General features: G+C 42.9%; 1 protein-coding gene across 2 annotated transcripts in view; it reads right to left on the bottom strand.

The window, feature by feature from the left end:
- Positions 1 to 15,931, bottom strand: part of FOCAD (focadhesin) — a 287,833-nt gene that overhangs the window by 100,450 nt on the left and 171,452 nt on the right. For both annotated transcript variants that reach the window (XM_081103496.1, XM_081103497.1), the window contains exons 16-19: positions 14,567 to 14,701; positions 13,182 to 13,232; positions 12,352 to 12,435; positions 1,168 to 1,306 (exon numbers count right to left, since the gene is read on the bottom strand). In XM_081103496.1, coding sequence (XP_080959622.1) covers positions 1,168 to 1,306; positions 12,352 to 12,435; positions 13,182 to 13,232; positions 14,567 to 14,701 — 409 coding nt within the window. The remainder of the gene's footprint in view (positions 1 to 1,167; positions 1,307 to 12,351; positions 12,436 to 13,181; positions 13,233 to 14,566; positions 14,702 to 15,931) is intronic.

Below are 15,931 nucleotides of genomic sequence, written 5' to 3' on the forward strand. Positions count from 1 at the left end.
CGGGGGGTGAGGGGTGAGAGGTGTGTGTGTGTGTGTGTGTGTGTGTGTGTGTGTGCGCGCGCGCGCATGTTCCATGTAAGAGGGAACAACATCCTAAGGCTATTGTAGGATACAAGGGGCACTCTGATAAATGCAGGCTTTTTACTTTGACTCACTATTAACTACACGAAAAGTTCCAGACTCTGGAGAGCCCTGAGGTAGGAAGTGGGGAAGAACAGAAGAGAGGACAGGAGCCTGGGCTTTAAGGCTTGTTCTGGGCATCAGGAGAAAAGAAAGGGTGAGCTCTTTGTCTCAGCTGTGCCATCCAGCTTTCCCTAATGAAAGGAGGTGGGGTTTGGGACAGGAGCTTTGTCTAGAAATTTGTAATATTTATTTGGCTGAATTCCTCAGGAATCTCCACGTGGGATGAAACCAAGGAAAAAATCTTTCAACATTATAGGCTAGTGAGATTACGATTGTGAAGATAAGATGACATTTCTTGTGTTTATTGAACTTAATTTTAAGAAATTTATACATTCATGAACATTCAAACTAGAACTGGGACAGGATATATAATGCATGGTCAGCAAAATGTTGGTTAATACTGAATTAGAATAATTAGAAATAATTAGAATATTTTTTAAAATGCCAAGATTCTGTAAAGTTTATGTTGAAACTAAATGACTATGCAATTCGATCTATTTTTTAAAGGCATTCATTTCTAGTTCTTGAATATTGGTACCATCTTTGGAATAATTCTCTTTAGAACAAATTTATAATGATGACACTAGCCAGTAAATCTTGGAAGATTCTAATAATCTTTTCACTTACCTTATATGACAATGACCAGTTATTTGAATCAGTGACTTAAAGTCCCACTGCAAACTTATCTTACAGAATAAATTTAGCATTTGAAATACATTTTAATTTCTTAGTAAAAATGGTTTTTAAACTAGTTTTCCAGTTCAATTTTATTTGAGTCTAACATATTCAGTATATTTTGAATACCATACTACCTCAAGCAGTCCTATGGAACAGATGGAGGCATTTTGCATTTCAGATAGAAAATGAGCATGTAAGATTAAAGCAAGCTATAATATGTACACATCACAAAAGAACACGATTAAATCAGATAGGTAAAAATCACTGGAAAATGATAGCTTCCCTGCCATTAAGTAAATAAGTCACCTGGTAACACCAAAGGTGAGGTGAGTGGCAACAGTTTGAGATAGCAAGAGCCAGCAATCGAAAGATCCACATCCTTTTCATCACCCTCCTCATCTTCATCTTCATCCAGCTCGTCAGGAGGACTGATTTCTGGTCTTATCTGAAATGACAGAGAAGACAATACTAAAGCATCATGTAAAATCTTTTCTTTTTCCTTTTTATGTCAAGATTTAAAAAACCAGCTAGATTTAGTGCTCTATAATGTCAAAAGACCATTAAAAATAATTTTTCAAAAAACTATTCATTTTCAGATTAACTAAATGTTAACCTGTAATCATATCAGGTACAACCCCAGATCCAAGTAAAGAACTAATGATATTGTAAGAAAATCACCATAAACCAATATAAGCAATGATTTTATAGAAAAGTAATAAAAGTTTACACCGTCAGACAATAAAATGCAAACACTGACACAGTGTATATAGTGGACTTCTATGGTTTATAATGAAATTATTTGCCTAATCTAAATATATTTTTTTAAAAATTTGTGATTCTACTCACATCTCTATGATACAGCTTAAAATCCTCCAGTAGAATATATGGTGGAGATCAGGAAGGAACAGAATGCTTTAGTTGACTTTATTTTAGACTTGGCAATTTGTTGCTAGAGAATATAAAAACACTAAAATCTGTAATTGGTAGCTACACTTTATTGTGGGATTTGCAATTTGAAGATTACCACTATTGTAATTTCCACAAGATATAACTGTCAAGCAATTAATTAAATTTTTAATACTTTCAATGATACACCATCATAATGCCCACATGGAGATAATTAAGCATTAGGGGAGGAAATCAAAATATATAAAAGTGGTTGCTATAACCATAAAGTGCCAGAACCCAGTCATTACCATTAGCCTGTCTCCTGGAGTTATTTTTAGAAACAATTAACAATTCCTGCCGACTGCCTTCTTCATAGGTCCCCAAAGCACTGTTCCATTTAGGAACTGCAGTGAGCCGGGGTTCTAGCAAGGGATTAAAAAAAAAAGAGGAAATGCTTCTCTTAAGTATAATAACTTCAACTCCAATGAAGCCTTCCAACCGTAACTCGCGTCCTCTACAACAGTGAAGGAGGGAAAGCAAGCCGACTGCCCTAGCACTTGCTAAGACAGGCTTACTTCTGAGGCAATAGAGGGCCTGGCTCTCAGAGCCTGCGCCAGCCACAATTACAGCGATAACAATCCATGCTTCACACAGGGCATTTGCTGACATCAGTGCATACCAGAGAAACCCGGGCGCGTTTGCAAACCTTTTGGTTCCAACAAGCGGAGTTATCCCACTTTCTCGGGTCTACATACATACTCGGAAGTTGCCAGGGTTAGTATCATCAGGAGTTATCTCGGGGATTCTAACAGTCCCCGTTGCCTAAAAAGTTCCCCCAAAAGGAGTTGGTCTGGGTCCGTTTGCCTTACTTCCTGACTTTTTAACACATCCACAGTACAAATGGAAAAGCATCTGAACACCACCCTGGGGAAGCAGACAACACTGCTTACAGCTGGAGCCTACATCAGAAACACCCGCTACCACGCAAGGCCACCCAAGCCCTGGGAAGCCCTGCTGCCCTTCACATTCAAGGTGATAGGAGACTTGGGGAGGGGCGCCCATGAAAACTCAGAGGAACGGTGGGGACGTGGAGAAATCAGAACCTGCATACACTGCTGGTGCACATGTGAAAGGGGGCGGCTCCTTTGGAAAACAGGTTGGCAGTTTCTCAAAATGTTAAAGACAGTTCACATGAGTTGATAAGCCCCAGGAATCCCACTGCTAGGTATATAACCAAGAGAAATGAAAATATACAGTCACACAAAAAACTTGCGCGTGAATGAATGTTCAGGAATGTGAATGCATTATTCATAATAGCTAAAAAACAAAAACAAAAACAAACCCCACACAACACCCCCCCCCCCAAAAAAAAAAACAAAACCCAAAAAACAAAACAGGCAACTGAAATGCCCATGAACTGATGAATACATAAACAAAATGTGGCATATCTGTACCTTGGAATATTATTTGGTCATAAAAAGGTATGAAGTACCATTCATGCTACACATGAATGATCCTTGAAAATATGCCATTAAGAAAGCCAGTCACAAAAGACCACATACCTTATGATTTCATTATAGCAAAGGTTCAGGCCAGGCAAATTTAGAGACAGAAAGTAGATTAATTGTTGCTTAGGGCTTGGGGAGAGGAAAGGGTAATGGGAATTAACTCATAATAAAATGTTCTAAAATTAGATTTGTTGCTCTTTGATTAGCTGGAGCAATTCTTTGAATGTACTAAAACCACTGATTGTCTGCTGTAAATAGGTGAATCATATGGAATGTGAATCATGTTTCAATTAATCTGTTTATAAAGAAGGAAGGCGGTGGAAGGAAAGATGGGAGGAAGGATGAAGGAAGGAAGGCTATAAGAAAGAGGAAGTGGGAAGAGGGAGAGGGAGGTGTTAGTGGCACAAGCGGAAGAGTAAGAAGCAGAAGCCACCATTGCCTTCAGAGGGACCTTAGCTGGTGCATGAACTATGCCAAATGATCCAATGCTTCTAATTCCAGAATCATCCTATATAATAAAAGCCTAATATGCTAAGTGTCTTAACTGTTCAACCAGTTGCTATGATGTGCACTGACCACCAGGGGGAAGACACTCCGACCAGTAGGTTAGCTTGCTGCTGGGGTCCGGCTGATCAGGAATGGGCAAGACAGGCCAGACAAGCTCTGGAGCCCTCCCAAGGTCCATCCCCGGCCCTGATCGTGCACCGGTGGGGTCTCTCAGCCTGGCCTGTGGGGATCGGGCTGAAACCAGCTCTCTGATATCCCCTGAGGGGTCCTGGATTGCGAGAAGGTGCAGGCCAGGCCAAGGGGGCCCACGGGTGCATGAATCCGTGCACCAGGCCTCTAGTCCTATCTAATAATAGACAAACATGGTAATTAACAGTACCTCCGACATACTTCCCATTGGCTAATCAGGGCGATATGCAAATTAACTGCCAACCAAGATGGCAGCCGGCAGCCAGGCAGCTGAAGCGAACAGGAGGCTTGCTTGCTCCAGTGATGGAGGAAGCCAAGGTTCTCCGCCTGCTGCTGCTGGGCTCTGAGCTTGCACTCTAAGAAACAATGTTGCAAATATAGAAGCTAAACAAACCCCAGAAACCTGCTTTCAGCCAGCCACGCTTCAGCCAGCAGGACCGCAACATTGTTTCAATTAAACAAACCCAGATCCCTGCTTTCAGCAGCCAAGGTCTCAGAGCTGCAGCCGGGCCTCAGAGCTAAAGCCGGCTTTCAGCTCCAGTGATAGCCATAGAAGGTAAATAAATCCCAGAATTTAAAAAAAAGAAAAAAAGGAGAGGTTGGGAGCTTCAGTCGCCCGCCAGCCTGAAAACGGCCCTCAGCCCCTCACCCAGACTGGCCAGGCACCCCAGTGGGGACCCTCACCCTGAAGTGGGTGTGACCAGCTGCAAACAGCCATCATCCCCTCACCCAGACTGGTCAGGCACCCCAGTGGGGACCCTCACCCTGAAGGGGGTGTGACCAGCTGCAAACAGCCATCATCCCCTCATCCAGGCTGGCCAGGCACCCCAGTGGGGACCCCCACCCTGAAGCAACAAGATGGTGGCTAATTTACATACTGAAGATGGGTGGCAGTGGGCAAGGCTGTCCGTGGTCTGGGACCCGGATCCGTGACCCTGCCAGGCGGGGGGCAGTGCTTGAGGCTGTCTGCAGTCTGGAACCCGGATCCGTGACCCTGCTGGGCGGGGGGCAGCGCTTGAGGCTGTCTGTGGTCCTGGGACCCGGATCTGTGACCCTGCTGGGAGGGGGGCAGTGCTTGAGGCTGCCCGTGGTCCCGGGACCAGGATCTGTGACCCTGCCGGGCGGAGGGTAGTGCTTGAGGCTGTCCACGGGACCAAGACACGGATCTGTGACCCTGCTGGGTGGGGGGCAGTGCTTGAGGCTGTCTGCAGTCCCGGGACCTGGATCCATGACCCTTCCCAGTGGGGCGGCAGCTTGCACAGGGGCGGATCAGCCGGGGTTGGGCAGGGCAGGACGCCTGGCTTCCGCCCAGCCCCAGTCACTCTGGGCAGGTGAGCAGCGCAGAGAGCCTCGGGACAGGGGAGGCAGGCCGGTGGAGGGTGGCCTGTACTCCCCACATGGAGGTGGTGACAGCTGTGAGCGCGCCAAGCGGAGCCTGCAGGCTGAGCTGAAGTAGTAGCCTGCAGGCCATCAGTGCCCAGGAGTGTCTGCGCAAGATCCGCCTCCTGGCCCAGAAGGTGCAGGGTCGCAGGGACAGCCACCTTGGCGGGCCAGACTGATGTCCTCCTGGCCGCACCATGGGGGTTTGCGGATCTGCAAAGCCAGAGGCCTCCGGTGTGCACATCCCTCCCGGAATGCGAACATCCCCAGCACACTGTCACCCTCCCACGCCTGCAACAGTTGCAAACCAAGGCGTGCACCAGTTCCTCCCGCCTCTCCACCGCACTTCCATCAACCCAGCATGCCTAACACCCCCACAGGATGTGCACACATCCCCTCTGATGCGCTCACGTCCTTTGGAGAGTCTGGGTGTTCTGGGTGCTGAGGGTGGGCACCTGTGAGATGACAGTGAGAGGGCGGAGTGGTGATGCTCTGTTCCCACGGAGGCCAGTGCAGCTATGAGATCACCTCTGGGGGGTTAATGCAGGTGCTGAGGCGGGAGCAGGTGCAGACAGACACACCCGGTGGGCACGGGCGGCCCTCGCTGAGGTGCCTTCGGTCAGCGTTCAAGATCAAGAACCCAGAGGTGGAGAGGAAGTCTGTCCTCTCAGTGAAACAGTGGGATAGTCGGGGTGACTGTAGAGGAGGAATGTGCACTTTGGGTGCCAGCACCCATGAGCGAAGGCTGCCCAGGTCCCTTGCTTGCTTGGGGCCTAGCGCACTCCTGCCGGTCAGCATGTGGCAGGACGTGCTTTTCCGAATTAATGAGAGAAAATGTTGATTCTCCTGCTGCCCACGAAGGTGGAAAGTGAAGTGGGGAGACGTGGGGAGTGAGCAAGGTTCCCTGTCTGGGGATTCCAAATCTGCTGTTGGTTTCTTTTACCACTGACTAGAGATATACAGGGTGTCCCCCCAAAATGTATACACACTTTGAATACCTACTAATTCCAATGGTTTTAAGCATAAGAAAGAAACAACAATGGAGCTATTATCTGTTAAAAGTGTGGGCACAAACAGGCAGTTGGATATTCTCTGAGGGGTCTCAGATTGGAGAGGGTGAAGGCCAGACTGAGGGGACCCCCCCTACCCCAGTGCATGAATTTCGTGCACAGGGCTACTAGTCTATATAATAAAAGCCTAAGTGACCATTATGGCAGAATGACCAGAATGATTGGTCGCTATGATGCGCAATGCAGGAGCTGCCCCCGGTGGTCAGTGTACTCCCACAGGGGGAGCGCCGCTCAGCCAGAAGCCTGGCTCACAGCTGGTGAGTGCAGCCGAGGTGGTGGGAACCTCTCCCGCCTCTGTGGCAGCGCTAAGGAGCAGCCAGCTGAGTGGTGAGCCGAGCGGTAAGGAGCAAGGGATCCCAGACTGTGAGAGGGATGTCCTACTGCCAGCTTAGGCCCAATCCCTGGGGGGATTGGGTCTAAGCCGGCAGGCGGACATCTCCTGAGTGGTCCCAGACTGTGAGAGGGCTTAGGCTGGGCTGAGGGATCCCTCTGTTCCCAATGCATGAATTTTGTGCACCAGGCCTCTAGTTTACTATAAAAGGGATACAATCATTTTTGCACACATGTTAGCCTATCCAGTCTTTCTGCTCAGTCAACCTAGATTACTTAAAATGAGTCACAGCACCCAGCTACCAATATTTCTAGAGCCATGAAAGAAAGACCTACTAGGTTGGGGGTAAAAAAAAAAATTGAAACACTGACCCATCTTAAGTTGCCCAATTTCACATTCACATAACTGAACACCTATATTAATCTATCAGCTATATAGTAAACAGCATATGTCTGCATCTCATAACAAGGAAACTACAGATGTACTGTGATTTCAGTATAAATGACATCCTCTGCCTACATATAATGCTATGATGACTCCTTCAATTTTGTTTCTTCAAATGCGAGTTGATTCTCCCGAGCAAATCAGCACTATTGTTAGAACTTGGTTCCATTACATTTCTGTCCTTTTCTGCTCGTCTCTTAAAGAGGCATTTATTCCAGCTTCCCTATGCTAGCTCCAGTCTCTTCCCTGGGCTTGTGTGCAAGGACTATGATCAATATGAGTACAACTAAGGAACATCAAAAGACGTCATGTGAAAAAATCTGTTAAAATTTCATAATTTGGGCAATTATATTACATTAGCTGCCAAAACACCCAGGAAACCTGCACATATATTTGAAACATAAACACACATGCATGTACACACACAACTATGCCCTTCCAATAATAGCTAAGCTTTACTGGAGACACTTTAATAGAGAGCCAAGTATAAAATGATAAATTATTTTTAAAATCTGCTTCAAATTGAATACTGGAAAGCTTACCCCACAAAATGCCTTCCTGTGGGTTCTGAGCCAGATAACCTTTCAACCACCTTTGTTTGTGTGTAACCTATGAAAACCCAGGAGTTTGTGCAGAAACAGAGGATTTTATTTGGAACACGTCAAGTATCTGCATAAATTCATTTAAAAAGAGAAACAGCTTCTGATGAATGCAGTGACATTCACTTAAATCAAAGACGAACAGGTTACACCACATTAATACCAACCCAGCATGCATAATGAGTCCTTTTATATTACTCGCTTCTAAAATTAGCTCCAGAAATCAACAACACAATTTATCTTAAGACCTCTATAATAAAAAGTTTAATTTTTAAATAGCTAAATATTTTTTAATGAACCCAAGTCAGAGAAGAGAGTCAATCTTCTATCTAAACGTTTATCTATTACTGATTGTTTTATCAGGAAAACAATTCTCTATGGGTTTTTTTTGTTTGTTTGGTTGGTTGCCTTTTTGGGTTAATTTTTTTTGTGTGTGTGTGTGTGTGTGCTAACGAAGGCAGAGGAGAAGGATAAATCGCTAAAAAAAACCCCAAAACAAAACAGAACAAAAAAACACACAAAAAACCCCAAAGAAATATAAACTAAAAGGGAAGAAGCACTCATCTGTACTTTTTATTTTATTGATTTCAGAGAGTTAAGGAGAGGAGAGAGAGAGATAGAAACATCAATGATGAGAGAGAATCATTAATTGGTTGCCTTCTGCATGCCCCCTACTGGGGATCGAGCCAGCAACCCTGCCATATGCTCTTGACCAGAATTCAAAACCGGGACTCTTCAGTCCGCAGGCCAATGCTCTATGCACTGAGCCAAACCATCTAGGGCTCATGTGTATATTTTAGCATTAGAATCAATAAGTCCTCAATGAAGGCCCCCAGATTTTTTGACCAACTTTAGATTTGCAAGTTTCAACTAATTAACAATATTTTTACAAACCAACAAAACATATAGTAGCCTAGCACTTAGTATATGTCCAATAAATAATTATTAAACCAATGCAAGTGTTAAGTGTCTATCTCCAATAATCTCACAGAACTTCCTAAAAAAAACCAGTGACAAGAAAAATGAGTTACTGAATTTGATTTCAAATCCCTGACTCACAAAGTATCTTATTCAAATCTATTACCCAATGGCATTTCCCCTCTAGCCTTAGATGTGATGTCTTATTCAACCCTAAATTTTTTTCTGATGTCTGCCACTTCTCTAATACCGTTTGTTCTACCAGCCTGTTAGCTTTCAACAAGTTTCAGTTTTAAATTAATGCATCTATCAACAAATCTTTCTTCAGTAAATTTAAAAAAGGGCAGTGCTAATTGCAAAAGTAGCTGAATTACAATCCATAAATGTAGCCATGTTGATAAGGATCCACTATTCCTTTTTTTCACATTTCTACTTGAAATTCATACTGTGCTCATTTAGAAGACTATTTCACAAGTTTCCACAAGCAGAAAAAGAAAAGGTGGACGGCCATACTTTCACTGGAAAGTACAGGTAACTTTCAGCTTCGTGAGTAATTGAAATTGCCCTAAATACGGAGGAAGTAGTCTCTGACAACAACAACAAAAATCTTAGTTTTTGTATTATATTAGCCCCTACCTGGCAGGGACTTTTAAGATAATTGAAAACAAGCTTTTCTGGAAAATGGGCCTCACTGTCACCATCTACAAAGCAGAAGTGGAACGCTGACTTGGTTGTCTCCTTAGCCTTTGGGGACGTGGGGGACTTGTTTGGATGTGAATACATGGGCCGCTTTCTGGACTTTCAGTCCTGGGTATTCTAACAGCCAAACTGAAAATCATTCATCATCAACAAGAAGAGGAATGCATGTTGCAGTCTTGGAAGCAATGATTCTCCGTGGGGAGGCGGGCCCTCTAGATCAGAAGATGGTCTTCAGAGGTGGAATCTTTTAAAATATATTTTATTGATTTTTTACAGAGAAGAAGGGAGAGGGATAGAGAGTCAGAAACATCGATGAGAGAGAAACATCAATCAGCTGCCTCCTGCACACCCCCTACTGGGGATGTGCCTGCAACCAAGGTACATGCCCTTGACCAGAATCGAACCTAGGACCCTTCAGCCTGCAGGCCGACGCTCTATTCACTGAGCCAAACCGATCAGGGCAAAGAGGTGGAATCTTTTAAACCATTTTTGTCTGTTCATCTTAATCCCAGTTGAAAATATTCACATTAGTGAACCACTATTCATATCCCTGAAGGGGGTTAGGGCAGAAGAAAAGATTGAAAAGCATGGCTAACAAAGGACAAGTCTTCGAGATTTCCTTTACAGCTCTTCATATGCTGATGGTGAAAACCCAAGCAGACTTAGAAACCCCAACTCTACGCATATCACTACCCTTTGTGTAGGGAGGTATGAAGAGCTATATATGCTACTAGGGATCAGACAATATAGAAGAGCTAGGTTAAGGAAGTACTTAATATTTGACTGAGAATAGCACTTATTTGAGTATAAATTCTAACAACCATAATCAGAAACTGGACACAACCCTAAAGTAGGAAAAAATATAAGCATATCAATATTTGAAGAGATAGAGATAAAATAGCCAAGTGAATCTGAAAGTTGCTTAACAAAAGCTATTTATTCCAGCTGAAATATTACAAGAATGAGAGCTGAAAATAAAGGTAATTATCATGCAGTGATGTAAATTAGAAATTACTTAATAACAACAACTACAATAATAATAATAATAATAATAATAATAATAATAAAAGGTATCTTCCCATATCTATTGGTAGGAGTTTGCACACCAAATTTACATGTATCTTCCCCCCTTTTTTAAATTTTATTACTTTTTTCTCTTTCCCTCCCTCCCTCCCTTCATCCCTCCTTTCCATAAGCTATGGGTATTGCTAGTAGCCATAGTGCAGTCTGAAGTCCCATCTGTTTTTCCCCACCCAGTCTCAGTCCATTCTCAGAACACACTTCATAACCTGGTTTCCAGAACTCAGACTGAGCAGTGGTCTCGTCATTAACAACCAGGACTAACAGTTACAGCGGCAGAGGCCTCCCTAAACCTCCCTCATCTCTAGCCTAACCAGGCTCATCCCCTGGCCCCACTTTCCTGACCTTTATAATCCTCTTAGGCTCTGAGCCGGCATTGCCACCAGCCTTGGGGCCCAATCTTTTAAGGAAAATACTAGGGGCTCATCCAGGGGCTGCACTAGGAAACGGGGAGACACCCGCCCTATGACCCTCGCTGTAGTGCCCTCACACCAACCTCCCCACCCCACTACGCGACTCGACCCCGCCACCCACCACTGCCTCTGAAGTCCCATCTTTTTTAATTTTATGAGTCATAAAACACTTTTTAAAAAAAAAAATGTTTTATTGATTTTTTTACAGGGAGGAAGGGAGAGGGATAGAGAGTTAGAAACATCAATGAGAGAGAAACATTGATCAGCTGCCTCCTGCACACTCTCTACTGGGGATGTGCCCGCAACCAAGGTACATGCCCTTGACCGGAATCGAACCTGGGACCCTTGAGTCCACAGGCCGATGCTCTATCCACTGAGCCAAACCGGTTAGGGCAAAACACTTTTTCTTAAGTCTTCCCATTTGTGATAACTGCGTGACAAGGCAGCCAAGCTGCTCGGGGACATGGGAAATCCTGCCTTAGATTTGGTTTTACAGAAGTCTGTCCTTCAGTCCCACTTACATGGTGGCTCCTATTCAATTCAATAGACAGAAGTTTGTCTGATTCTTACTGGTATCTAATCTCCATATAATCTCTGTCGAGAAGAGAAAGAAAACCCATTTTAATGCCCAAGGAGCCCAAGAAATCTCACCAAAACTTCTTGCCATTTGGCCTCAAGGACAGATTTTGTGCAATGTTGCACATAACTTCTTCTACTAGTGTCTGCCTTACACTCTAAAGGCATTTGTGCATGTGGGTGCATTTGCATTAGTAGCAGCACTAAATGTGAAATCAGACACTTAATTCCAGACAACCCAATAATTTGAAGTTGTCTATATTACATAGATACTAGAAAAGGTTGTGCATTTTTAGTTTAGTCTAAACACTACGATAATGTCACACTATGCGTTAACCCTTAAAAGACAGTAATACTTTCCTCAGCCAGTTCTCTGGTGCTAACCTACACTTCGTTTCACACTAAGCGAATAAATAACAGATTTTTTTTCACATGGCACCTCAACTTTATATCACAAACAAAGATCTTTGGTTGCACAAGCAATATAGATCTTAGTCTGTATAGGCCCTGCTTGGATTTGAAGTCCAAGACGGTATCCTAACTGGGCAAAGTGGTTCCTACGGTGGCACAGATCTTCTGGAGTGAGCCGTGGGCACAGGCATGCAGCCATACACCCAGTCACCTGAAGGAGACTCCACTGGCACCACAGGCGTCTCCCATCTTCTTCAAAGAGATTTAAAGTCACTATCTGTGATGTCTAACACCACTACCGTCTGAGTTCATTACAGCTTAAACAGGTAATGAATATAAATTCTTATCTTTCATAGACAACATATCTATAATTACATATACATCCGTCAGGTACGAATCTCCTAAGGGGAAAGGAGATACAAATCAAGTTGTAAAGCTCAGCAGGAAGGAGAGCAGTGAGAGAGCAGACGGGCCTACCTGTTCGGGCAGGTGAAGAATCGTGTGCTCGCCAGCGCTGAAGCGTGACAGAGATTGATAGGCAGCCTTTGCTACAACCGAGTCCTGGGTAGGAAAAAGGTAAGACAAAGAAAATAAACAACGTATAATAAACAACTCCCTCTCCACCCTCAGAGTTCTATGGTCGGTGCTCCAGGAACGGCATTAACTTGCTTAATCCATCCCAATTGGAAATGGAGAGAAAAGCACTGGGTAGAGGGACCAGAAGCACTAGGATTTGTGCCCTAGTTTGGACATTAAACATAAAGTAATGCATAATCTCAGGCCCCCATGGCGTAGTAGGGCTTAGTGGAAGGGGGCTCAGGGGCTAGAGTCTGATAGGCCTGGAACTGGATTCTGATGCTCCAGCTCCCAGCAGGGAAAGCTAGCCTTTGGGAAGCTAAGCTTTTTCCCTTATGCGTTGGAAACATCAGCCACACCCTCTTCTCTATACTCCTTATTGGAAACAATATTAAAAACATGGACTGGGTGGTTGCTTGTTTGGTATGCTTGCTGAGGGGGGAGGGACAAAGCAGGACAGGGAAGGAACATTAAAAACATGAGACAATGGCATCTGTCCCTCTTCCGACAAATGTCAGCTTCACAAAATAGTACGTGCACTTCATGGTGAAACGTCTTAATGAGAGCAAATCGAGAATACGTTTTAAAGTCTAAACCTGTGGATAGCTGCGATTCTTCTAAAATCAAGGAGCCATCATTTCAAGGGCGTCCCCTTTTTTATTCTAAGAACCTGATTTGGTAGCTCCTTCCCCAGCCTGGCTCTGTGTCAGGGACACCCCGTGTGATAGTACCTTGTTCTGAGTGTGAGTCCAGAGGAAGCTGAGGACTTGAACTTTGAAATTCTGAAAAAGTCAAAATAAACATCAGAGTAAAATGTTAAGACAAAGATAAAACCGAGAATAAACATCTAGTAGCAAATAGTGGAAATTAAATCACCTTAAAAGTTATACCGCCAGCCCTAACCGGTTTGGCTCAGTGGATAGAGCGTCGGCCTGTGGACTAAAGGGTCCCTGGTTCGATTCCGGTCAAGGGTATATACCCTGGTTGCGGGCACATCCTCAGTAGGGGGTGTGCAGGAGGCAGCTGATCGATGTTTCTCTCTCACTGATGTTTCTAACTCTCTATCCCTCTCCCTTCCTCTCTGTGAAAAATCAATAAAATATATATATTTAAAACATAAGTTATACCCCTAGTAATTGACTTAACCTGTATTTACCCACCATTCATAAAATGAAAATACTTGGAAACAGACTCATCACTTAGATACATGGATATTTTAAATACAATGGGATTTTAAGATTATCAAATTTAGAAACCTAACCATTTCCTACTGTCTTATCACATGATCAAAAATATAAAAGGGACCAATATTGGAATATGATGGAGGGGTGGTTTATCAAAATCCATGACTCAAACTAAAAGTCTGGCAAGAAGTAAAAATCAATTGCTGCTCTTCGAAAGAAAAGGAAAAAAGATGAACATGGAAGGGGATATGGCCACAAAAGAGGAGGCGTAAATGAATTCAACACCTTCTCTATTTCACTCACAGAAGAGATAACTGAAGGAAACGTTAAGCAGGAATCTATGATTTTGACAGCAAAGCATCTTTCACCAAGTTTTTCAATTCATTAGGATGACAAACACAGAGTTGTCATAAAATTATTTTTCTCTTCTAATGGGTTGGTTTTATAATCATACTCATTGAAGAGTATAGTTGAAGGTGACAGATGTATGTAGAAAATGTGAACTAACATGTAAAAACCAAATCTCTATGGCAAAGCTAGGAGCAAACTGACAATATGTCTATAGTAATGGAAGATTCTTTGTATATTTTTTAGAACTTAAAACACCAACAAAATGAATTTAAACTGTTGGTATGATGAAATCTATTATTTTCAAAATACTTTTTAACATGCTGACTTTTTAAAATCTTGACTATACCCTCATAATAAAAACTTGGTATTCTTTATGTAAATGAGTCTTAAAGGCTCAGAATTGATAAGGGTAGATATCTTCCCTACTCCTGAGGGTCCATACAGATATCAACATGTTCTCAGAACAAAACATGCTAAAGGATTTTGGGCAAAGAACTACAAATATTTTATCCAAAAGTTATTAAAAAGCACACGTCTTCCCAGTGTAGAAACAGACAATGTCTTGAGCTCCAAACGCATACCTCGTATTCAGCTGTGTTGACAGTTAGGGAAGGCACCAGAGAAAACAGTTCACTGAGCGTCTTCAGTATGAGAGGTCTGGTGTCGCAGCTCAGCTTCGGGGAGAGAGCGTTCCAAGTGGAGCGAATACAAACAACCTGCGAAGCAAATCAAGAGTGAATGCCCAACAAGATCTCAATTCCTAAGAAGCCATTAGTAAAGAGCACTATCTTTTTCAAAATGTTTTTATTTTTTAATTACAGTTGACATTCAATATTATATTAGTTTCAGGTGTACTGCATAGTGGTTAGACGTTTATGTAACTTAGAGGTGATTCCCTCAAGAAGTCTAGTACCCTCTGGTACCACACATAGTTATTACAATATCATTGACTCTACTAGGCTGCACTTTACATCACCATGACAAGAGTACTATCTTTTGTTATAAGGAGACTTAAGAAAAGAATAAGAACATTTCTAGAAGTTAAGATTTCATAAGGTACTGCCCTCAAAAGAAATGATTTAAACCAACGTAATCTAAACTGTTGTGGAAGAAGACCTAGCCTGCCTCATACAATTGCTTTCTTGCAAGGAGAAAAAAAATCTCTTTCTTTCTCTCTCCTGCCCCACCCCCACCCTCACCCCCACCCCCCACTGCCCCTCGCCCCCCGCCTTTCTCTCTCTCAGGCACACACTTGATATTAAATTCCAGATTAGCTACCTTCATTGCTGAGAAGCAGTCTCTGAAACACAGAAGAGTAAGCTAATGTTAGGACATTTCTAAGGCCAGGTGTCCACAGTCCTGGCAGTTTCTCAGCACTGCCGAAACCACAGCACCACCCGGAAAATGGGGAGGCTACTATAAATAAATTGAACACTCTCAAATCATCTTAAAGCTTTTAAAGAAGGGAGGAGAATACTTATATTATTTAAAATAATAATTTGAGACTTTGTCTTAAAAGTCATCTCAGATTTTTTTTTTAGGAGGCTAAGAGATCAAGTAAAAACTAAAGCCTAAGAAAAATGTTTAAGCCCAATTTCCTTAAAGCAAGTGTTCTCAGTTCATTTTAATATCTGGTTTTATGAATATTCACATGTCTTTGTAAGTTTAATTCCAACTCCAACAGATGAGTTCTTCACTTATAGATATTTTATTAAATTTTTAAAACCCAGGCAGGAACAGTGCCAACACAGATCAATTAGATAGAGTTGAACAAGGATTAATCTTTCTAAAACACTCCAACCTCTTCTCTTAAGCTTGAATTAACACACACAATTTATCTCCATCTACACATATAAATTATTTAGAAAAGCTACAGGAGGTAGTCAGTGGAAAGATGTCAAAGATAAATGAATAATACAGACTTAAGAACACAGATTAAGGAGAGG

The sequence above is a fragment of the Myotis nattereri genome (genome assembly GCF_964212035.1).
Source record: "Myotis nattereri genome assembly, chromosome: 12".
Taxonomy (NCBI): Eukaryota; Metazoa; Chordata; class Mammalia; order Chiroptera; family Vespertilionidae; genus Myotis; species Myotis nattereri.